This window comes from Puma concolor, chromosome E2 (assembly GCF_028749965.1).
Source record: "Puma concolor isolate L17-30 chromosome E2, mPumCon1.1.hap2, whole genome shotgun sequence".
Taxonomy (NCBI): domain Eukaryota; kingdom Metazoa; phylum Chordata; class Mammalia; order Carnivora; family Felidae; genus Puma; species Puma concolor.
The window spans coordinates 7,423,702-7,445,962 of record NC_141681.1 but is presented as its reverse complement, the minus strand read 5'-3'; the positions used below and the strand labels follow the sequence as shown (position 1 = coordinate 7,445,962).

General features: G+C 56.3%; 1 protein-coding gene across 2 annotated transcripts in view; it reads left to right on the top strand.

Annotated features, from left to right (window-relative positions):
* Positions 1-22,261, top strand: part of CMIP (c-Maf inducing protein) — a 233,879-nt gene that overhangs the window by 133,602 nt on the left and 78,016 nt on the right. Inside the window, exons 1-3 of one of the 2 annotated variants that reach the window (XM_086688825.1) lie at positions 7,645-7,713; positions 10,004-10,129; positions 22,032-22,082. In XM_086688825.1, the coding sequence (XP_086544951.1) occupies positions 7,660-7,713; positions 10,004-10,129; positions 22,032-22,082 (231 nt within the window). In that variant the 5' untranslated portion in view covers positions 7,645-7,659. Of the gene's footprint in view, positions 1-7,644; positions 7,714-10,003; positions 10,130-22,031; positions 22,083-22,261 lie in introns of those variants that run through there. The other variant, XM_086688824.1, reaches the window with a different exon arrangement.

The following is a 22,261-nucleotide window of genomic DNA, read 5'->3' as shown; positions in this document are numbered from 1 at the left end:
GGTTCCAACTTCCCCGTATCTCCTTCAACACTTGTTATTCCCTTTTTTAAAATAGCCGTCCTAGGGGGTGTGGATCCTATGTCACTTTTGCAAGGCAGAGAATTGAGGCTCAGAGAGGCCCGGTGACTTGCCTAAGGCCACACAGCCAGCAAGTGGTGGAGCCTGGATTCGACTCTCAGACTTGTGGTCTTTCAAACATTCTTTCACTGAGACGTAACATACATGCAGAGAAGTATATATTGTGTCCTGCTTGATGTCTCTTAACATTGTGCTGCCCTCAACCCTAATCAAGACCTACAACGGTGCCGAAGCTCCAGAAACTCCCTCTTGGCCCTTCAGGGTACCGTCCCCACTCAGGGGTAAGCAGTGGTGTGCCTGCCCATCCTGGTTTTCCCGGAAGTGCCCCGGCTTTAGTGCCGAACACCCAGGATCTCAAGAACGCACGCCCCTCAGGCTCAGGCAAACCACACAGCCGGTCACCCTCGTAACCAGTACCCTGACTTCTCTCAGCATGGAGTACGTTTTGCGCACTTGTGAACTTTATATAAACGGAAGCGTATAATCTGTGCTTCTGTGTCTAGTGTCCTTTCCTCAGCCTTTGGTCCGTGCAGTTAGTTCATCTGCGCGCCACGTGTCGTTGCCGGTCTTTCTTTCTCACCGTTGAGTCGCACTCCACCGGGTGACGTGGCACACTTTCTTCCCCCGTTCTTCCGCTGATGGACACCTGGGTGGTTTCCAGTTTGTTCCGGTCCAGGGCTGGGTCGTGCTCAGGCAGCATGTGTGTCCAGCTCTCCGCGAGAACGTATGTCAGCCCTTCTTCGTGGGAATAGGACCGCTGGTCGCAGGGGACCCGGGCTTCCAGCTTTAGCCGATAGCCGTGCACGGGTTTCCACAGCGGTTTAGAAGTCGAGGAGCATTCCAGATGCCCTGTCTCTATGCCCGACGCTGGTCACTGCCTTTGCCGTTGGAGCCGTCCTGCTGGCTGGCTGGAGGAGGGGGTGGTGTCACGGGGTGGTTGACCTGACTTCTAATCACCAGCTGTTACAGACAGAGGCCAGGACATGTACTCTGAAGGCCTCAGTTCTCCTTCCAGCTCTGCCTGAATAGCTGTGTGTGGTTGGTGAAGACGTGTACCTGCTCGGGACCTTCCTTGGATGTGTCACGGGGCAAGACCTGCCTCCCGGGAGGGCCGTGTGGGTTCCCCAGGGCTGCTGGAGGTGGGGAGGGCCGTGCAGAGGTGCGGGGTGGGCAAGGGGAGCCAGCAGGGTTGCTCCCAGGCCGGGAGGTCCTGACAGTAGGGTAGAGGAAGGGCATCCGTGCCAGCCCCTCCGGGCCTCAGGGGGAGCCAGGGCTGGTCCCTCCATCCAGCCTCCCTTCCAGACTCACTTGGTCAGTTGCTCAGCTGTCAGGGGTACCCAGGGGCACACGTGAGAAGTGCCAGGCCCTGAGAACGCAAATTTCCGTCCATCAGAGCCCCCCGTTTTCTTGGGTCATCTGTCTCTTCCCTGCCTCCCAAGCTGCACGACTGTAGGGTCACGCCCCCAGACACTGGGCACTGGCTTGCACATGCGAGGGGTTCCACGTGTTGAGTGATTGCACAAATTGAGTCCCAAGGTGACCGTTGCACTGGCCACATTGCATGTGCTCAGTAGCCCACAGGAGGCTACCACGCAGGTGCAGAGCACTTCCCCCATCATGGAAAGTTCTGTGTGACAGTGCGGATCTAAGAGCCACTTGAGCCACACGGCCCTTCATTAAGTCCCCTACCACCAAGAAAAGACGATCAAACAAAAGGCCATAAGACACAAGAAGGGTGTGTTTTTCTCCTGAGAGATGTTCTTGCTCAAAACCGAGTTGCCTGTGCTAATAAAAAAAGCCTGGCGTTGTGGTTTCACAGGCTCCTGCAGAAGAGCGGTAACCTGGTGAGGTAGGGGGTGGGGACGGTACGTGGGCAGCATTTGGCCTTAAGACGACAGTTGGAGAAGCCGTGCAGCCTGACACAGCGTCTCCGAGTCGGGGGCCAGGAAGGGGAGCGGCGGGCCGCTGTGTGGACGCTTCGCGGCACCAAGAGTGGTGCTGGGCGGGGGGTGCAGCTCGCCAGGAGATGGCGGCAGGGACAGTGGCCCTGGGGCAACCGGAAAAGCTTAAGTCACGTCGGCTATCCCTGGTTTATGGAAACACGGGGAGGTGGGGGGTGTGAAAGCCACTGGAGGAGATTTGCTCCGGGCCTGGGGCCCAGACTGACCCACGTAGCAGCGAATTGTTACCACCGCTTTGCTTTTGCGGTACAGCTTTCCCTTTGTGGGATTAAAGAGAACATCAAAATATTTTGACAGGCCTTTCCCAAATGAGCCCGTGTGGATTTCTGCCCTCGACGCCCAGTGGGGCCGTAGGTGGCTTGGGGGCCCACAGGGCGGGGTGGCAGCTGGCGGGCAGATTCCGAGACCCTGGTGGCGCCAGGTTCCGGTCCTGGCTCCTTTGTGCACGGCGTGCGTTCGCAGTGTGCGCGAGCCCTTCGACGTGCACACCGGAGTGTGGCTCCGGCTGGAGGAGCTGGCAGAGTGCGGGGTGGAGGCCACTGTCCCCAGCGGTTGTGGGATTGAGTCCTGGGTGTGTCTCTTAAAAGCAGGGGTCCGTGACACATCAGCACCTCTCTGGACCTGCCTCGTCTGTAGCATCCGGATAAACAGGGGTAAACACGGCCCCCCTCCAGGGCTGCGGCATGGTCAAGTGGGAGAAGACGTGTCCTCGACGTGGTGCTGGCCACGTGCTACCCGCTCGAGGCGTGTTAACCAGGGGCACCTGTGCCTTTCCGTGCACGAGGGGCTTCGCAGGGCTGTGTTTGCGGGGCACACGTCCTTCCTTATCACCGGAAAAATATGCAGCAGACCGTCCCCCCTCCCCCAAAGGGGGAAACCACCCAGATGTCCCTCGGCTGCGAAGGAGTAAGCCACACGTGGCCTGTCCCTTCAGCGGGACGTTATGCAGCCATAACCAATACATGCTGTGACGTGGGTGAACCTCCGGAACCTCCAGGGAAAAGAGCCAGCAAGAAGGGCCACGTGCTGCGTGATTGCACTGACGGGAAATGTCCACAAGAGGCCAAGCCGCGGGGACAGGTAGCAGACCAGCGGCCAGCAGCCCCGTGGGGGAGTGACCGCTTCGTGGGTACGGAGTCTCCTTTCGGAGCGCTGAGAATGCCTTAGCACTGAACTAAGTGCCATGAAGTTGCACGACACTGTGAATGTGCCAGCGGCCATTGCGTTGTACGTTTTAAAGTGGTTAGCGTTTGATTTCATATGAATTTTATCTCAGTTCTAGAAAGCAGCAGGGGGAGGTGAGCTAAAACCCACTCCTCTGATCCGAGCCGTTCTGTGGTACTACCAGAGGTAACAGCGCTGTCATTATTACTGTTGTCGTTGTTGTTGACTGTCCAAACGGGCTGGAAGAGGCTTCCCTATCCTCTGACCTGACATCTGTCCTTTGAGTCCAGGGTGTGTGTCCAGGGGGCAGCGGGCAGCAGCAAACCCGTCCTCATTCCAGTGGGACGGTGCCATGTGGAGTCGGGCTGTGCAGAGAGGGGTCTCCCTCCACGATGACTCAGGCAGCTTCCATGCAGGGAGAGGGGGACCTGTCTATAGTGTGGCTCACCCAGCAGGGTGCCAGGGCGCCGACCCCACCCCCACCCCCACCCCCACCCATGGCAAACAGCCTGCTGTTCTCAGCCCGGTTCCCCCGGGGGGCAAGGTTTCCCAGCCTCCCACGTCCACCTGCCTCGGGAGTGAGCTCATGGAGGGTGTTTCCAGACCGGCTTCTCCTCTTGGGGTCCGGGAGCCTCTTCCCTGCTCCCCTTCCTGGGATTGGTGCTGGACACCTTCCCAACATATGCCTTGAGTCAGCCTGAGCCTCGTCTTGGGGGTCGCAGACATCATGATTCACATTCGCTTTTAGAGGAATCCCCATGGAAACCAGGCAGGTTTGGGTGGGAAGGAGCTGGCTCCCTGGGAAGCAGGGGGAGGTGCAGCCTGGGGGCCTCTGGGGGAGGGGCTGCTTCAGGGGAGTTTGGTCACCCCACTCCTTGCCTACTCTGACGTGGGAGTTCCGAGGGGGTTCCCAGTGTGGAATGTCAGCTCCGAGGGTCTTTGTTGACTAGGGGCCCTCACGAAGCCCCTCCAGGCTCTGCTCTCCTGAGCCCAGATCCGGGCATCGAGGGGATGCTAGAGAAGCAGCTCATCTCAGAAACAGAAGCAGAAGGGGAGTGCTCTCTTCCTGGTCTGGCGGACACCAAGACCCCCAAGCTAGCCCCTCATCAGTCCCCAAGGGCAAAAGGACAGAGGCACCTCAACTCCCACGGGAGAGCAGCGTCCCCATGCGCCTGGACCCCTGTGTGCAGACTTCTGTGATCCCAGCCCCTGTGCGGCGCAGTCGGGCTGTGGGCACTTGGCCGCCATGTGGTCCCTCTGAGCTCACCGGGATCAGAGCCTGGCTTTTCCAGGACCCAGCCAGGCTCGGGGCTCAGGACGAAGGCTCCCCCAGCCTTAGCCAGGGCTCCCCGGTTCTCTTTAATACCTCTTTAATGAGAGCAATTTGGCAATGACGTAAAATATGCTTTTACCCTTTGTCCCAGTAATTCCATTTCTGGGAATCTGGCCTAAGGAAATAATCCTAAATATAGGGTAGAAAAACACGTTTCACAAGGATGTTCATTGTGGAGTTGTTTATAGTGGCATAAAATGAAACAACCACACTGTCCATGGTGGTGGGGGGAGGTGGGAAGCAGTGATAAAACAGTGGCCAAATGCTTTATAGCCACTAAATAATAGTTCTGCAAATTATTGTCCAGAATATACGATGTGCATGTGGTGGAACATTATGTTAAAAAGAAAAAAAAAACAGGCAAGTCACAAGATTATATGTATTGTATGACTTGGACTCTGTAAAAAAAAAAGAAAAAAAATCATGTGTAAAAAATAATCAGGAGGATAATATAAAGGTAATATACCAAAGTGCTAATGAGTGGTCTTGACGTGATTTTATCTGAAAGATTTGATTCTGTTCATCGGCTTCCAAATCATCTACAGTATTCACACATTGCCTTTCTTAGGTTTGACCTCTAATTTACTTTCAGTAAAATTCATCCTTTAAGGGTGTAGATTTGTGAGTTTTGACAAAGATACACAGTCAGGTAACCACCACCACCACCACCATCGAGATACAGACTATTTCCAGGGGCACCTGGGTGGCTCAGTCGGTTAAGCGTCCCATCTCTCGATTTCAACTCCGGTCATGATCTCACACTTCATGAGTTCCAGCCCCGAGTTGGCTTCTGTGCAGACAGTGCAGAGCCTGGTTGGGATTCTCTCTCTTCTTGTGCCCCTCCTCCACTCACAATGCTCTCTCGCTCTCTCTCTCAAAAATAAATAAATAAACTTAAAAAAATTTTTTTTAAAAATATTTCCATCACCCCACACAGCTCCCCATGCCCCTTGGTAACTGGTCCCCACCCGCACCCTGGCCGCTGGAAAGCGCTAGTCTGATTTCAAGTTCCGTAGTTTTGCTCCTTCCGAGACGTCACGTACACAGAATCGTGCAGTATGGCCTCGCACTGTTTTACATGTAGAAACAACCGAGTCTGCTTGTTGTTCTCTTACATGTACCTTTCCGAGCTGGATTTCCCAGCTTCCCTCAAGTGGAGGGGAATTAAATTTTTCTTTTTTATCTGACTCAGCCTTTACCCCATGTAGGAATCTCCTGCACTGTAACTCAGATCATCGTGTTCAGATTACCAAGGAATTATCAGTTATCTGTGAAATCGCCCCAGCCGTGTGAAAGTACCCGGACGAAGGAGGCCCGTGGTCAGCACTGGCTCACACCTGAATCCCAAGAGAGCATTCAGGGACTCTCAGTCCCGATCCGTCCCCTTTCCCTTGTAAGCCCCCTGGGCTCCTGCCTAGGCTCTGTCGTCGAAGACGATGCTAGTAATAACATGGCAGCAGTTAATTTCTGTCTGTGAACATTTTATCTTAGGACAGTTTGAGATGTACAGAAAAGTTACAAAGGCAGCACAGAGTTTCCATGGACCCCTAAGCCCGCTACCCCAGTTGTGAACATCTCCCAGAAACATGATACATTTGTCACAACTAATGAACCAGTAGTGATATGCTGTTATTAAAGCCCATGCTTTGATTCCCTTCGTTTTTACCTAATGTCCGTCTTCTGTCCCAGGATCCCACTGGGGATCCCGCAGTGCAAGGAGTGGTCCTCCTCCATAGACAGAGAATTCTCATGTTTGGGACAGTTGCTTGGACTTTCCTTGGTTTTGATGAGTACTGGTCAGGTGTTGTGAGGAACGTCCTTCAGTTGGGGTTTATCTGATCCTTTTGTCACAGTTAGACCAGAGGTTATGGGTCTGGGGGAGAAAGAACCTAGAGGTAGAGTTTATTGTTTCTCGCAGTACCTCATTTTACTGCGCTTTTTAGAATGTTCCAGATGCGGTGCTAAGCCTTGACAGACTGGGTCTCCTTTAAGGATTATTAGAAAATAATCCTGTCTGATAAATTCTCGTTTTACCATTGGCTGAAATGGACTCAGAGAGGTACAGTAACTTGCATGAAGCCACACAGTTAAGAGACTCAAACACAGGTCTCTCTGTACACATTTTGCTTTTAGCCAGTACTGTTTCGAACAGTGGGAAAGCAGAACGTCTGCTATTAAAAACCAGTATGTATTTATTTATACCCAACCTTTCCCCAAAAAGCCTGTGTTGTAACTTCTAATCAAGGCCACATTGAAGCAGCTGGAGCAGGGTCGTGAGAAAGGCAGACACGGGCAAGCCCCGCCTCCTGGACATCGCACATGTCGGGAGTGGTCACCCCGCCCCGAGCGTGTGGTCGCCACGGGCTTGGTGCCACACGGGGCAGTGCGGAGCCTCGTCGTGTCCCAGGGTCCCCGGGGAGGCCGGTGGGAGGCAGAAGCTCTGAGGCCCATAGGTGCGCTTCTAAAGAAACGAGGCTGGCCGTTGGCTCGGTTTGGATCATCGAGTCCAGATATTTACAGAATGGGCGTTGCTATCTTTCTCTTGTTTGGTGTGGTCTGGCGGTTTTCCAGATGTGTTAGTGGCCATGGCTCAACCCGTGTCCTCTGGCCTCTGTATGTCTCAAGGGGTCAACGGCATGGAGTTTGGAGGCCGACCAGACCTCGTAAAGGGAGGGAGGTGGACTTGGGCCACTACAGAAAGGCCTTTGGCGCATCTGGTACCCGGGTGCCATTGCTTCCGAAAGGAGATTTTTTTTTTTTCATTTGTCAATTAAGTTTTAATTTAAAATTTAATTTTTAAAATGATCCCCAGAAAGCATCTTCCCCAAGTATGTTCTGTGTCATGATTAGAAGTAATACATGGATGAACACTGTGTTATTTAGGAAAATAATTCCTTCATTTAGAAGAAAATGACTACCCCCGTCTCAGTGCCAGGGTCTGTTTGGGCACTTGGAACAGAACAGGTGGAGATTTCTGCTCTTGTGCTGGAACACTAGCAGGGGAGACAGCACACAATAAATACTTGAACGTGGGTTCAGATAATAAGTGTCTAACCAATCCCCCGAGCCCCTGGTTGCACGGATATTCTCGGGACAAGATGTGCAGTCAGAGCTGAGTCATTGATGGCGGAATACCGAGAACGGAACAGTGCATGGGGCGCAGGCACAGGCTGCAAGGTGAGGGGAGCCCACACATCTGCCTCTGGGATGCACCACGGCAACTGTCCTGGTCAGACACAGAGACTCCTGGGATTGGTGCTGAGGGGTGGGCTCTGTGCCTTTGGGGAAGGGCAGAAGGGATCTGACTGCCCCTCCCCTGCTGCCTCCCCTCCCCCCCCACATCGCCTCTGTTTGCTAGGGACCTGCTCTGGAGCCTCCAGGCTGTTCCTGCTTCTGTCCCCTCCTCCCGAGTCTCTTCCCCAAGCAACACTCCACCCCAGACCCCTGGCTGGGCCCACAGGACCCTCTGGGAGTGGCCTTCCTCCTTTGGGCAGTCTCCTCCCTGAACACACCCAGCTCGTTCCCACGCCTGGGCCTTTGCACTGGCCACGAGCTTCGAGCTCCGGGGCGTACTTCTGCTCCACCTCTCCGGGGCACCGGGCACCGCAGCTTTTAGCCCCTGTGAGCGCACCCTCTTGGATTCTTGGTGCAGCACCTGCTGTTTATCTGTGTATTTGGTTTGTTATCTCCTTGCCCCCCTGGGCTCCTGTCTCATCCACTGCTGTATCTCCAGCACCCGGCATATGGGCCTATAACATAATAGATGCTCAACGAATACGTCAGATGAGTGAATGAGTAAATGAATGAATGAAAGAACGAATGTATTGATCAACCTCTCTCCCTTCCTGAGCCCGGTGACCGATCATATCAGGGAAATTTGTCGCAGCCTGTGCCCTCAGCCCTCTCCACCACCACCACTGCATCTCAACTTAGGCAGACAGAAATGGAAATTTAAAACCTGGTGGCGGTCCTAAATCCTGATGGTAGAATGAACTCGTCAGGCCATGGGTTTTACATTGCGTCCCCTCCTGTGTGCAGCTCAGTGGGGAGTGGTTAGGGCACCGATTCCTGAGTCACCAGCTCGGTTCGGCCCTGGCCAGCCCCCGTCCCAGCTGGCCTACCTTGGGCAAGTCATGTGACACCTCAGGTTCCTCATCGTGCGGTGGGATGGCCCTGGCACCTGCTCCACGGGGCCGTTGTGAGGATGGAAGGAGACCTCGCTTGGCGCGTGTCACGGCTGGGGACGTGTCAGCCGTCACATTCTGCCTTCTCGGCTAAGCTACGCTTGCCTCTGGCTCTGCTAAAGTATGGCTTCCTGGGGTCAGGGCGATAAGGACGCTGCTGATACCTGGTGACCAGTGCATCCCCTTGGCTCCTGGTGCCTTCTCTCCGTGACAGGGGAGCTCCCTCAGAGAGTAGTGAGCGGCTGTGAGTTTCTCTCTCCCTGCCCTCACCCCAGCATTGACCGACGAAAGCTGTTCCAGTTCTTCCTTTTGACACAAATTGTTGAGCCCTTGCCATGTGCCAGGCTCTGTGGAGAGAGGGCAGGGAGCAAGACAGACATGGGGCTGACCTTACGGAGCTGCAGCCTGGCCAGGAGGCAGGCATCAGTAGATGACATATGGTAGGCGTCCACAGTGATTAAATGGGGTGCACGGAGCGCCGAGGGCACAGGGAAGGATGTGGCCAGGTGGGCTTTAGGGTCTGGGGGGTAGCAGGCCCCCCAGAAGACCTGTGGAGCTGAGGCCTGGACAGTGGAGGAGGAGATGCCAGGGATTGGGCCACAGCCGTTTGGGGACAAAGGGCAGGCTAACTGTGTGGTGCCACCGGGTGGGCCATTGGGGAGGGCCGACGGAGAAGAGAAAGTGGGTGCGGCTGGAGGAAGGAGCCTGGCAGGGGTGGAGGGGCACGTGGGATTCGTGCTTGGGCCACCGGGAGCTGTGGAAAGACACTGAACAGGGAATAGGGGGATACAGTTCGTCGACTTGGAATGTGGCCCTGGGTCTCGAGTGGAGAGTGCGTATCTGGGTGGGGAGACGAGACCAGGAAATCCAAGGGGGTCTATGACTGCATTCTGGGCAGGAGAAGGCAGTGGCTTGGACACAGTGAGGGCTGGAGGGATCCAGGCTCTGCCCTGTGCTGGGCCCCGTGAACGCCCAGAGGAACAGGGTACAGGCTTTGCCCTTAAGGTACCCCCAGTCTGGTCCCGACTCTACAGCTCTAAACACGGGGGCGAGTTTCCACTGCAGCCCCCTCCTGCCAGCTGGGATGCTAGGAAAGACGGAGTTCCTTTGGTCTCCAGAGTCGCCCCGTGTCTGTACCAACTCAATTTGCCTGTTGCCAGAATGGGGGGGGTGGGGGGGGTGGGAGGATGTTTTCTGGAACCTTCTTTGAGGCATGGATACTGTGCCTGATCTTGTAACCAATGTGTGTCTTCTCTCTCTTTCTTTTTTTCTTTTTGCTGCAGCCAACTGGGTACATGGAAAACTCGGTCTCCTACAGCGCTATTGAAGACGTTCAGCTGCTGTCCTGGGAGAATGCCCCGAAGTACTGTTTACAGCTCACAATCCCTGGGGGAACAGTCTTACTGCAGGTAGGAGAGACAAACATGAACAAGCAGTTTCCTCTGCCCCCTCCGCGCTCTCGCACTCCGCTTTCCCTCGGAGGAGACGGCCAGCTCCCAGGAGGGAAGGTTAGTTAGCTTAGGGCACATTCTTCTCCAGCATAAGAGAGGTATAAACCGTGGGGCCCTCTCTGGGAGATGAGCAGGGAATGTGCGCAGACTGAGCTCCTACCGCCTGCCCGTTGCAGCCCAGGAACCTTATGTCTTACGCTTTTCCTTCTCGCCACAAACCTGAGAAATGGGTCTTTTGATCTCCATTTTACAGATGAGGTAACTGAGGCACAAAGGCATGTTTTTAGGCCTTAGAAGGCCATAGTAAGCAACACATGCCACCTTTTGCTCTACTTCGAGTGAGGAGGAGGTTCTTCTCGTCGGTCTCAGTCTTTTTTTTTGTCCTTTGAGAGAGAGAGAGAGATTGGGAGCGTGCACACCACGAGCAGTAGACAGGGGCAGAGGGAGAGAGTCTTAATCAGGCTCCCCGCTCAGCCCAGAGCCTGATGCGGGACTCCCTCCCATGGCCCTGGGATCATGACCTGAGCCGAAATCAAAGGTCAACCGACTGAGCCCCCCAGAGCTGTCCCCTTGGAAAAGGGTGCATTTTGTGCGTATCGGTCAGGGCTGTTGTTTGGAAATGATACAAACATTCAAACTCTCTGAAGCGAAAAGAATTTGATGCTGTAATTGTGTTCAAGTAACTGGGAAGTCTAAGAGAGGCCTTCAGGCATAGCTTGATCCAGGAGCCAAGTGATAATAGTGTTCAGGGACTCTCTCTGTCTCCATTTCCTGGCTCTCTTTCTGTGCATTGGCTTCATTGTCAGGGACGGTTTCTCCATGCATGAGAAAAATGGACTTTTTTTTCTTTTTTAAGTTTATTTATTTATTTGAGAGAGAGCATACACGTGGGTGCATGAGCAGGGGAAGGGCAGAGAGGGAAGAAGAGAGGATCCCAAGCAGGCTCCTCACTGCCAGCAGAGAGCCCGCCTCAGGACTGCAACTCATGAACCGCGAGATCACGACCTGAGCCAAAATCAAGAGTCGATTGCTTAACCGACTGAGCGCCCCAGGCACCCCGGGAAAGAGGGACTTCTGTCCTTAAAAATGTGAGAGCCCAATTTCCTTCCAGTACCCTTCGGTAAAATCTCATAGAAGATTCTGACTGGCCCCGCTGTAGTCCCCTACGTCCCAGGGATGGCCCCACCCTAGGTTACATACCCAGCCTTGACCATAGGGGGCTGTGTCCTCTCATGGCCCTTCCAGGACCTTGTGGTCCGGGAGAGGTGGGTCCACCAGGCAAGGAATCGTGGCTGAAAAATTTGCAGCGGTGTATACAGGCGATGTGTCCTGTGTCGTTTCGGGCAGAGCCGTCCCAGCCTCCGGCAGGGACCCCGAGTCAGAAAGTGCTCATCTAGAGAGAATTCATTCTCTCGTCTTCGGGAGAACAGGCCCTTCTTTTAGGAACATATTCTTTCTAGCTCTGTCACTCCAGGGAGATCTGCCCTGAGCCTGCAGAGATGTTCCCTAAAACGCATTTCCAAGGCGGCCACTAGATTGTGTAACAACATTGAAGGCGAGAGGCACATGGTCTGGCCTCTGAGGAATGCTGAGCTCAACAAGCTGACTCTAAGAGCTAATTCTTTAGAAAAATCCTCTTCTTTCCTGTCGTCCCTTGGAGGACACCAACACCATGGCCGCCCGTCTGTTCTCTTCTCAGCTCTGGCGCCCTCTGCACTTGGCTGTCTTTCTTCTACCTGCCCTCACCTTTTCCCTCCTCCCCACCCCCCAGCCCAGCCAGCAGAACTCTCCTGTCTGTCCTTCCGGCCCCTCTGACAGCTGCCATCTGGAGTCTGTGGGGGCAGCCACTTCCGGCCCCCTTGGGCTGGGACCTGAGCAGCGGCGGGACATTCGGCGGGTGGGGACGGTAATAGCATCCTGTGGAAAGCTGGAGAAGAGGGGTACAGAGACAATCCTACTGACTCACAGAGCACCGAGCCGGCCTGCCCCCTGTGCTGGGGGAGGAAGGTAAATGAGCCCCTTGGCCCCATCCTCGAAGAGTTATGGGGCTCTCTGGGGAGACCGAGCTCTAAACACGTGACTACAGAGATAACAGCTGAAATAGAGGCACATCCCGGAGGGCAGGGACTGACTCACTCGGCCTGGGGGGGGCCAGAGAAGGCTCCCCAGGGGTGGCGACGTTATAGTGGGGCATAGAGGGATGAGTAGGAGTGTGCCAGGACGGGGGGCACACACTCGGGGCAGAGGGAAGGCGGGTGCAAAGCATGAATGTGAGAGAGGGGGTGTTTGCTGCCCTGGAAGAGAGGGGGAGGCAGGTTCAGGGCCCTGTGGATGATGTCCAGAGCCCTTGGGTCACAGCCAGACTCTATGGGTCTTATTAGCCGACTGAAGAAGCCAAGGCTATGTTCCGAGGGCAATGGGGAGCCATGGAAAGCTCTTACGGGTTGGAAGGGACAGTAGAGGGATCAGTCTAGTTGCAGGACAGAGAGGGAGCACCAGAGGGAGGCAGGAGGGAGGGAAACCTTGAAGTAGTCCAGCTAGAGTGGGGAGGGCCCTGAGCCCCAATCTCCTGGGCTGTATAGTGGCTGCTGCTTGACCGGCAGGAGGGTCGCATTGTTCCTGGGGCTGGAGGGGCCGGCGTCCCCCCAAGGAAGGCCTGAATGCCGCTCGCCCAGGGGTGGAGGGGCAGGGAGGCTTAGAGGGATGTGAGTTGCTGGGCAGTGGAATGTCCCTTTAACCCAGGCCGTGGCTGCCGGCCGGCGGTTATGACTCGCCTGGCTGGGGCTGCGTCCGGCCGTGGCCTCGCGTCAGAGCTCCCCCTGCCGAGCCGACAGGCGGGCCTGCGCCAGCACCCCCCTTGCTCGCTGCCCCCCCAGCTCCGGTGGACAGAGGCTGGAGCAGGAGAGCAGGACTCACACACACCCTCCACCCCATTACTCGGGGAGCCCAGGTGGGTGCAACCCCCCCCCCCACCTCAGCCTCTCCCTCCGCCGTTTCCACCAGCTTCCACCTTGCTTCCTTCTCATCATCGCCCTCCTCCCTCCCCCCCCCCCCCAGATTCATGGGTGGTGTGTGGCCGCCTTGTTACATAAGTGGGTTCCGAGTTATCTTGGAGATGGGCTTTGGGCTGGAAGGTACCTGAAGCCCCAGGGCGGCGCTCCTCGCGTGCTGTCGACACAGTCCGCAGGACCCTTCTTTGGGTTTGTCCCGGTTTGTGTGATGGGACCCGGAGCTGTGGCATGACTGAGCAGTCCTCCCTGCCGTGCGTGCAGGAAGGACCAGGACGCAGCCCGCTGTGCTCAGGGGGCAAGGCCGCCTGGAGCAGCTTCTTCTGGGTCTGGGTGCCCCTGGCCACAGGGCAGGCAGAGGGTGAAATGCCCCCCCCCCCCCAGTGGTGCCTTCCGCCGGGAGCCACTAGCCACACTGGGTTGTCTGCATTTTAATTTACTGAATCAAGTTGAGAATGCAGATCCACGGTCCACTGGCCGCATTTCGAGTGCTCGATAGCACACGGACCTAGCGGCTGCTGCTTGGACGGTGCCGATAAAGACCGTTTCCGTCATCGCAGGATGATGGAAGTGCTGCACGGGGCTGGACCCTGGAACTTCTCGTCGCGGCCCCGTGCTCCACGCACCGCCTCCCTGCCAGAGGAAGTAACCTCACAAGGCCGGAGGGTCTGGCCTGTTCCAGCAGCTCTGAAGAGGGTCACGTCCTACTTCATGTGCACGGCTGTTCCCTCCCGTGGGGTGATGTTGGGGTTGCAGGGGTCCCCACCCTCGCCTGCCAGGCTCTCGCTCTCAGTCTCTCTTTCGGGTTCTCGTACCCACGTGAATCTGGTTTCCTCTGTCTCTCTCTGACACTTTCTCTTCTCCCCGTGTCTCCCTCTCTCTCGCTGTATTTCACTCTCTGCTTCTCTTACAGTTTTTTGTTGTTTTTTTTTCTGATGTCTTTCTCCATCCCAAGCCTCTCTCCACCCCGGGCCCTTCTCTCCGTGCGTCTTGACTTAACTGCCTCTGTGTCTCCTCCTCCCTCTTGTTCCTCCCTCTCCAACCTCCGTCTCTCTCCCAGGGACCTCCTGACAAAGCTGCTTTGTTAGAATTTGAATCGGTGCCTCACTCAGACCTCTGGGAGCTGACCTATCCAAGTTCAGGGAAGGTTAAGAGACGATCTCTGGCAACTGTGCCTTCTCCCAGCGCAGAGAGCCCGAGCGATGTGCCAGCAGGTCGAATCCCCAGACAAAGGCACCAGCCTCCCAGCCTTGTCCAGTTGGTGTCTTTCTGGAAGCTTTGTGTTTTTCAGCATGAGCTCCCTAATGCCATGTTATTAGAATCCCCGGGTGCAGAAAGGGCCTATTTATCTTCTTTCCCCCCTTAATGCCCTTTGTGCTGATGTTTCATTGTGAGGAAGTAACTACATAAGAACATAAACGGTGCAATGAAAGCGTCCAGGGCGGGGGGGCTCCTTGCCGGCCTGTGGGGTGGGGTAGCCAGCATTAAAGAGCCCTGTGGCGCCCATCATCTGGGGATTTCTGCCTTGCAGTTGGGTTTCTGCCCATCCGTGAGAAGTAGACAGGAGCCCCCTGCTCCTAAAACAGGGTCCAGGCGGAACCAGAACAAAGAGACTCTCGTCTCCCGATGGTCTTGGAGACCGGCTCTTCTCCCAAGAGGATCTCCAGAGGCCGGGCGTCAGGGGCAGGGACAGGGTGGGTTCCCTTCTTACTGGAAGCCAGTGAGAAAGAGCTTTCCGGTCTGAAAAGCACGTGCTGTTTTTTCCCTAAGAAGTTGGGCCAGGAAGGAGAACTTGGGAACAGTCACCCACAGTGCACCCTTGGCTGTTTTTCTCACCTCTCGAGACAATACAACAATGAGAGAGAACTTGGCAACTTTCGAAGAGGAAATTAGGCAGAATTTGCCTGGAACGAGGCCCTTCCAGTATTAGAAAGATTTATCGCTAGGAGAAATTAGCACTGGCCTGAGCAGGCCTGCCTGCCTCCAGGGGCTCTTTCCCATGCTTGAATCCAGTGACCGCCCCCCCCCCCCCCCCCCAGGACTCTGAGCTGCACCCTGCGTCCCACGGGGCCAAGTCGTCCTGGCTCAGCTGCCCATACAGCAGTATAGAAACCCTGTGCAGAAACTCACCCTCTCCTCCGGGCCACGTACAGCCCAGTCCAGAGTGGACCTCTCCTTTCCATTGGGAGGCACTTAGAGGTGATATGTCGGGATCCCGGACATCCCCCCGCCCCGCGCCCCGAGCAGCATCCGTCCTTCTTCGAAACCAGACAAAGCAGAAGAAGGAGCAGTTCGTGGCCCACGCTCTCCGGCTCCATCAGTGAGAGATGCGCCGCCCCTCTTCGGGAGGAAAGTTCTGGCCCCTTCTCTTGTTTGCGGTGTGGGGATTGGAACCCGAGCCGAGTCCTTCCCCCCCCCCACCTTTCACCAGGCATAATGCCTTCTGATTCCCCAGCCCAGTTCCTGCAAGCCTGCTGGAGCCCAGACACATGGCTCTCGTGTTGGGGGCGGGCAGCCTGTGCGGCCTTGGACGAGCAGCAGTAACCTCTCCAGGGCACTGATCTTGTCTGTGAGCTGGAGTTGTAGGACCTGCCTCCTTGGCTGTTGTGAGGACCAGCGTTGCTGCCCGTAAAATACTTAGCACTGTGCCTGGTCATAGGAGGTTTTCGGGGAAAGACCGCCGTGACTCTTTTTTAGTCCCGATCAGATACACCTTGGGGAGGAGACGGGATCAAGACTGAGCAGTTCTTTTGAAGCCTGACTACACATGAGATTTTCTTCCAACGAGCAGGACGGGTCATGCTTCACCCATCCATCTGACTCTCCACCCACCCAATCCATTTATGTATCTGTCCGTCCACCCGTCTACCCATCCGTCATCCATGCATCCACATGTCCATCCAGTCATCCATTCAACATCCCAGCCAATCTTTCATTTAACAGACGTTTCTCTGGGTTTTGCGGACGCAGTAGTGAGTAAATCAGACGTGGTTGCTGACCTCATGGAGCTCACGGCCTGGAGAGAGAGAAGAACGATGAGATCAGCACTCGCAGGGCAGGGTAGGGCAGTTAGATGAGCTTCCACCGCCTGAGGTGGTCCGGGATGGCGAGGGAAAGGGAAAGGGGGGAGAGGAATTCGGGGCAGAACTGAAGGGTGAGTAGCGCAGCGGGCCCTGAGGGAGGAGGAAGGCAGAGTGTTCCCAGTAGGATGTGTGTCCGGTGTGAAAGCTGCATGAGAAGCGAAGCAAGCCGGCTCATGCTCGGTTCTGCTGCCGTGGCAAAGCAGCCCCAGCTTCTCAGTGGCTCAAAACAGCAAAGGATTTTTTTCTCACTCGGGCCACGTGTCCGTTGTGGGTCAGCGGGGAGTACTGCTCATGGAGCCAGTGCCGTCTGGCATGTTCCTGGTTTTACCCTGCTAAGTAGCGTGCTGGCTCGTAGAGGCTCCACTGGAAGCGACGCAGGTCACATCCACTCACACTTGGTTGGCCACGGCCAGCCCCGTGGCTCCGAGTACCTGCCACGTGCTGGGAGGAGAGCTGGACACTGTGCGGGAGGATGCTGATAAGACCACCGCAAATCTGGGCCTCAGTTTGCTCATCAGAAGCGTGGCAGGAAGGGATGGGCTGGGCTAGAATTGGGTCCCTAACCTACGGCCCGTGGTGTCTTCCAAAACTGCCTCTGTGTGTGTGTGTGTGTGTGTGTGTGTGTGTGTGTGTGTGTGTGTGTGTGTCTTTGCGTGCACCTGCATGTCTGTGCAGTGGACACATGTGCACTGTACTTGGGTGTGATTCTGCAGCTTGTTTCAGGTTCTCAAAGGGATTCAGATTCCCATAAATCCCCCCAAAAACCAAGAACTCCTGAACGGGTGATCCTTGAAATCCCTTTGAGCCTCCAGTTCAAAGAGCCTCATTTGTTACGATGGACGAACGTAGCCGCGGCCTCTGTCTTCCTCCAAAGTGCAGCCAGCCCAGAGGGCACAGCGAGGGCTGTGGCCACCTCTCCTCCCGGTCACGCTGGGGAATGATGAGCCCAGCGGGTGGGGTGGGGGACGTCTGCTGTCTCTGCCTCCCTGGACTGGAGGCACGGAACCGGATGGCACCTCCAGCATTTGCCCCCGTGTCATGAGTCCACTCGGCGAACTTGGTGACCCCGGCTTCACCGGGGAGGCAGTTAATCCGACGGGACTCTGTCTCCTTTCCCAGTCCCGTGGGCAGGATGGGGCTCTGAGAGTGGCGGGAAGGAGGGCGGGGAGCGTGGTCCCAGCCAAAGTGCTGGAGGGGCGAGGGGTGCGGAGGACAGAGAAGGGGCGTGTGCCAAACAAGCTGTAGCAGCGAGGGCGAAGGTGTGGTCAGGGGTCGGGCTGGGTCAGTTCCCAGGCGGGTGGCAGGGCCCTCCCACCTGGTCGGAGCCTCCGTGCCTCTCCTCAGAGTGAGGTGTGCAGAGCAGTTTGCTCGGTGCCTGGTAGGTGACATCAGCCGGGGTTCCTGCCCTGTGCGTCTCAGTTCAGCCCCGTGCCTTGGGGAGGCAGGCTCCCCGGGTCCACGGTACAGGCGGGGTGGTCCAGGGTCACACAGCTGTTTTCAGCTGGGATCCACCAACTGCTCCACTGAACCCACACCTGCGTTCTTTCCAGAACGTGACTCTGACCTCCTCCAGTTGAGATGCTCACGGGATGATGGAGGCAGCTGGGAAGCTGGGTGTGGGCAGGCGCGGGGGCTCTCCCACGTGAGGAGGGACTTGGAACATGCAGGGGGTTCTGCCGGAAAGGTCAGGCCGAGAGGGGAGGTGAGCAGGGCAGGTGAGATGGGGTTGTGTCGCTGAAGGAACCTTCTTCCCCTTCTAGACCGCAAGGCTGCTGTCAAACAGGACACAGCAGACCCAACGGAGACCTGGGGACGCGGCCCCAGGCACCAGGGCAGGGGAAGAAACGTGCACAGCCATCTCTGCTTAGCAGCAGGCCGGGCACGTCGAGGTGGAGGTCGAGGTTGGGCAGAGCCAGACCACCTGGGGGGTGGGAGGAGGGCTCGTGGTGGAAGCAGGGGAGGCTGCCGCTCCGGGGCTGGCCAGCGCCTTCTGGAGGAACAGCTGGAGAGAAAATGCTCTGGAACATGCGTTTTTGAGAAGGAACAAGTGTCCACTGGTGCCTTGTGGGTCCGTCAGGGCTCTTGGACGTAAGCAGGCAAGATGGACTCAGGCCGTCTCCAGCAGAAAAGGAATATGCTGGAAGGATTGACGGGAGCCTGGAGAACAGGCTGAGGCAGGTGGTAGCACCGTGCCCCACCCAGCCTAGGGTTTCCCTTTAGCGGAAGACACCCCTCTGCCTCATGATGAATTCTTAACCCCTTCATCCCCACATTGCTTGGCTCAAGACCCAGAGTCCTGGGCAGGGGCTTCTGACTGACGCGACCGACGAGGCCTGGATCACCTGCTCCTCACAGTCAACCAAGGGAGGGGCGCCGCCCCCCCCCCCCCCGCCCCGCCTTAAAAATCCCCAACAGGAGCTTGCGTGCTGGGGTGGTTCCCAGAATGGGAAGGGCTGGGCCTGGTCACGGGGAGACCAGGTCTGTGTTCGATTCGGCGGCCGAGGCACAGAAAGGGAGTCACTATCTAGTGCTTCCTACCACTGCTCTGCTCTCTCACCTCCTGCTTTGTGTGCGTGTTCATTCAATCTTGTGCAGCCAGCCCCGCAGCGGTACCCGGGACTGCTAATCAGCACGGGGGATTTGGGCATAAGGCTCTGCCCTCAGGGCACCTGGGTGGCTCAGTTGGTTGAGCATCTGGCTCTCGATTTTGGCCCAGGTCATGATCGCAGGGTCGTGGGATGGAGCCCTAAGTCGGGCCCTGTGCTGAGTGTGGAGTCTGCTTGAGATCCTCCTTCTCAGAGACTCACTGTCTGTCTCTCTCTCTCCCCACACACACCGCTCTCCCTCAAAATAAAAAAAAATTTTTTAAAAAGGACTCTGCCCTCAAGGAGCTCATTCACTTGGTCATTCAGTCCAACCAGTGACACCTTATGGGCATTGCCCGGGCCCACTGTGCACCCCCAGGACCAACAGAGCAGCCCCTCTGAGCACTAACTATCCATACCTCCCACACCGGTTTTCTACTGCTGCTGTCACACATTACCACACCTTTAGCGGTTCAGACAACACAAATTTAATACTTGTTTGTTTCTAGTTCTGGAGGCCAGAAGTCCAGCACGGGGCCCACTGGGCCAAAATCAAGATGTCAGCAGGGCTAGAGCCTTGCGGAAGCTCTTGGGAGAATAGCTTTCCATGCCTTTTCCAGCTTCAGAGGCTGTCTGTGTCCCTTAGCTTGTGGCCGCATCCCTCCAACCTCTGTTTCTGTCTCTTCTCTCTGACCTCCAGCCTCCCTCTTGTAAGGACCTTTCTGATGACATTGACTCACCCAGAGAACGCAGAATGACCTCCCCATTCCAAGGTCCTTAACTTCCTCAAATCTTAGCAAAGCCCATTTGCCACCTAAGGTGAGGCCTTCGCAAGGACAAGCATGTGGACCATCTCTGGGGGTCCTGTATTTGGCCTCCCGCACCTGCCCCCCTCTCTCTGGCCAACTTGGTGTGTTAAAAAGCCCAGAGATGGTTGTGGGCTGGGCGTGTGCTGGGTAGGCTCACACCGGCCGGGACCAGCCCCTGAGAGCGGATCCAACACGTCTCTTCCCAACTGTGGTCCAGGGATTTCCCTCCTTGTGGCGTGGAAGCAGCCACAGTGGGATCGTTTACAGCACAGAAGGTGGCACATGCTGTGATCAGGGCTTTTCTATTCTGCAAGCCTGTTGTTCCACGTTTATCAGCACCCCACAGGCCGTGGCTGCACGGATCCTGATCGGTGCTGTTTGTAAAGTGTCTACACGTGCCAGGCGCTGAGCTAAGTAAGCGTTTTGCGTGGATTATCTCATTGTTGGGGATCTTGGTGTCGCTCTCCCTGAGCATGGGGTGTATTTTTTCATCCTAATGAACAAGAAGTGTCACAAGACCACAGAGCTAGGTCAGCACGGATGGGAGGTGAGTCAGCCACAGACCCTCCGGGGTGCTGCTGGTCCCGTGAGACTCCCCTTCGGCCACCACCTCCCCAGTCAGGTGACAAAGGCTCTGTGTCTTCAGGGAACTTGAACCCAGGTCTCTTGGGAGACTCGGCCACTGCAGAGGTCCCTGAATCACACGGAAGGTGTCCCCCGGCCTACTCCCACTCAGGGCAGAGATGCCAACTTGCCTTGTGTCCACAGGCTGGTATCAGTCTGCCAGTCTCTGAGTTTGCTCACGGGGACCTGGTACCCTTACCCTCCCGCACTGGCCACGGAACAGGTTCGTTTATTCAAGCCCAGAGATTTCCCCAAACTGTGCCCCGGGAGAGCGGCTGATGCCCCATTGAGGATCTGGGTAGGGCACCTGGATCCCCTTGACAGAGGGTGACCCGAAGTTGTACCCGCTTGTGCGTGTGTGTGTGTGTGTGTGTGTGTGTCCATGCAGGCTGGGAACAGAAGTTGGACTTTCATACTTGGAAAGAAGCTCCAGCCTTTGTGAGAGTCCCGGGACCATGAAAGTCAGGGTCAACTTAGAACAGAGGGCTGCGGGGTCAGGCGAGAACAGACACTGCATTTCTGCCCTTAGGGATGGTGACTGGAAAACTTGGAATGCCAGAAACTTTGTGGTTTACAGCATGAGTCAGACTGCCTGGGTTCAAGTCCTGGTCCCACACCTACTCCCTGTGAGCCTGTGGGAACGTTCTTAACCTCCCCGAGCCTCAGTTTCCTCGTTTGTACCGTAGGGGGTGACGATGCTGACGGTCCCGACTTCCCAGGGTAGACTGGCCAGGACCAAACCAGCCAGTCCACGCATAGACCTTAGCGCTGTGTCTGGTGCACATTAAATGAGCCATAAATATTGCTGTTATCACCCGGAGCCGTGCTGGAACCGGGGGTGAGAGCCACAGCAGCGTGACAATTGCAGGGCCTTCCTCGGGCCACGATTCACTTGAGAGAGATTAGTGATGACAGTAACGACAGAGGCTGTGTTTCTGTGTGAGCACGTACTATGTGCTAGGCCCGATTCTGTGCACCTTACAGGAATCCTTCCCAATCCTGACAGCATTCCTGCAAGATAGGGTTAGTGGCCCTGTTTTACGGAGAAGAAAATCCAGGCCCAGTTGCCAAGGTCTGCGAACTAGGGTGGTGCACCTCTGGGAAGATTTTGCTCCCTGCACAGTGATTTTTAACTCGAGTCCACCTGAGTTCAACGCCAGGCGCTCTCTCCCATGACTTTCTGCGGTTGGCAAGAGGTTCATAAACCCACAGGCTCTGAAGCCAGCCTGCCTGGGTTTGAATGTCCTTAGTTGATGTGAGACATCAGAGACTCAGTTTCTCCCCCTGTGAAATGGGCGTAGCGTTAGTCACCTCACAGGGCTGTTGTGAGGGCTGATGACAGAACACGTGAATAACAGGCGCCAGGTGCCTGGAGCAGTGCCTGGTGGAAAGGAGGCACCCGATCTGCTCCTACCACCGTGCCTCTCTCCGCTCGCCCCGGCCCCTCCCGTGATCCTAATGAAGTCAAGATACGTGTGCAGTGAAAGCTCTTCAAGCAGCCGGTGTCTGGAGTCACTTATACCCAGCAAATTGTAAGCACGCAGCGGCAGTGATGACTCATTTCAGAAAAGTCCCCCCGGTTGCCACTTCTGTTTCGGTTTTTGCGCCCGAAAGGTTCAGCTGGGTGGGTCCCTGTGCTCGGGCCGCAGGGCAGACCCTGCTGGACGGGGCAGCCTGGGGCCCGCGCAGTAGTGCCCTGACATGCTGCAAGCCGGTGACCGGACCTTGCTGTCCTGTTCTTGTCGTTGCAGGCTGCCAACAGCTACCTGAGAGACCAGTGGTTCCATTCGCTGCAGTGGAAGGTAAGTCCTGACTCGGTGGCTGCTTTCGGGCGGCCGCCTCATCTCAGGCAGCCTCCTGCTGGCTCAAATCAAAGCTCGTCTGTTACCCGGAGGCGTGAGGGCAGACGCCTCCTGCCTTCCAGACAGCTCAGCCCGGGAGCATCCCTCCAGTGCACGAAAGCCTCTCCCCCTTCTCCCTC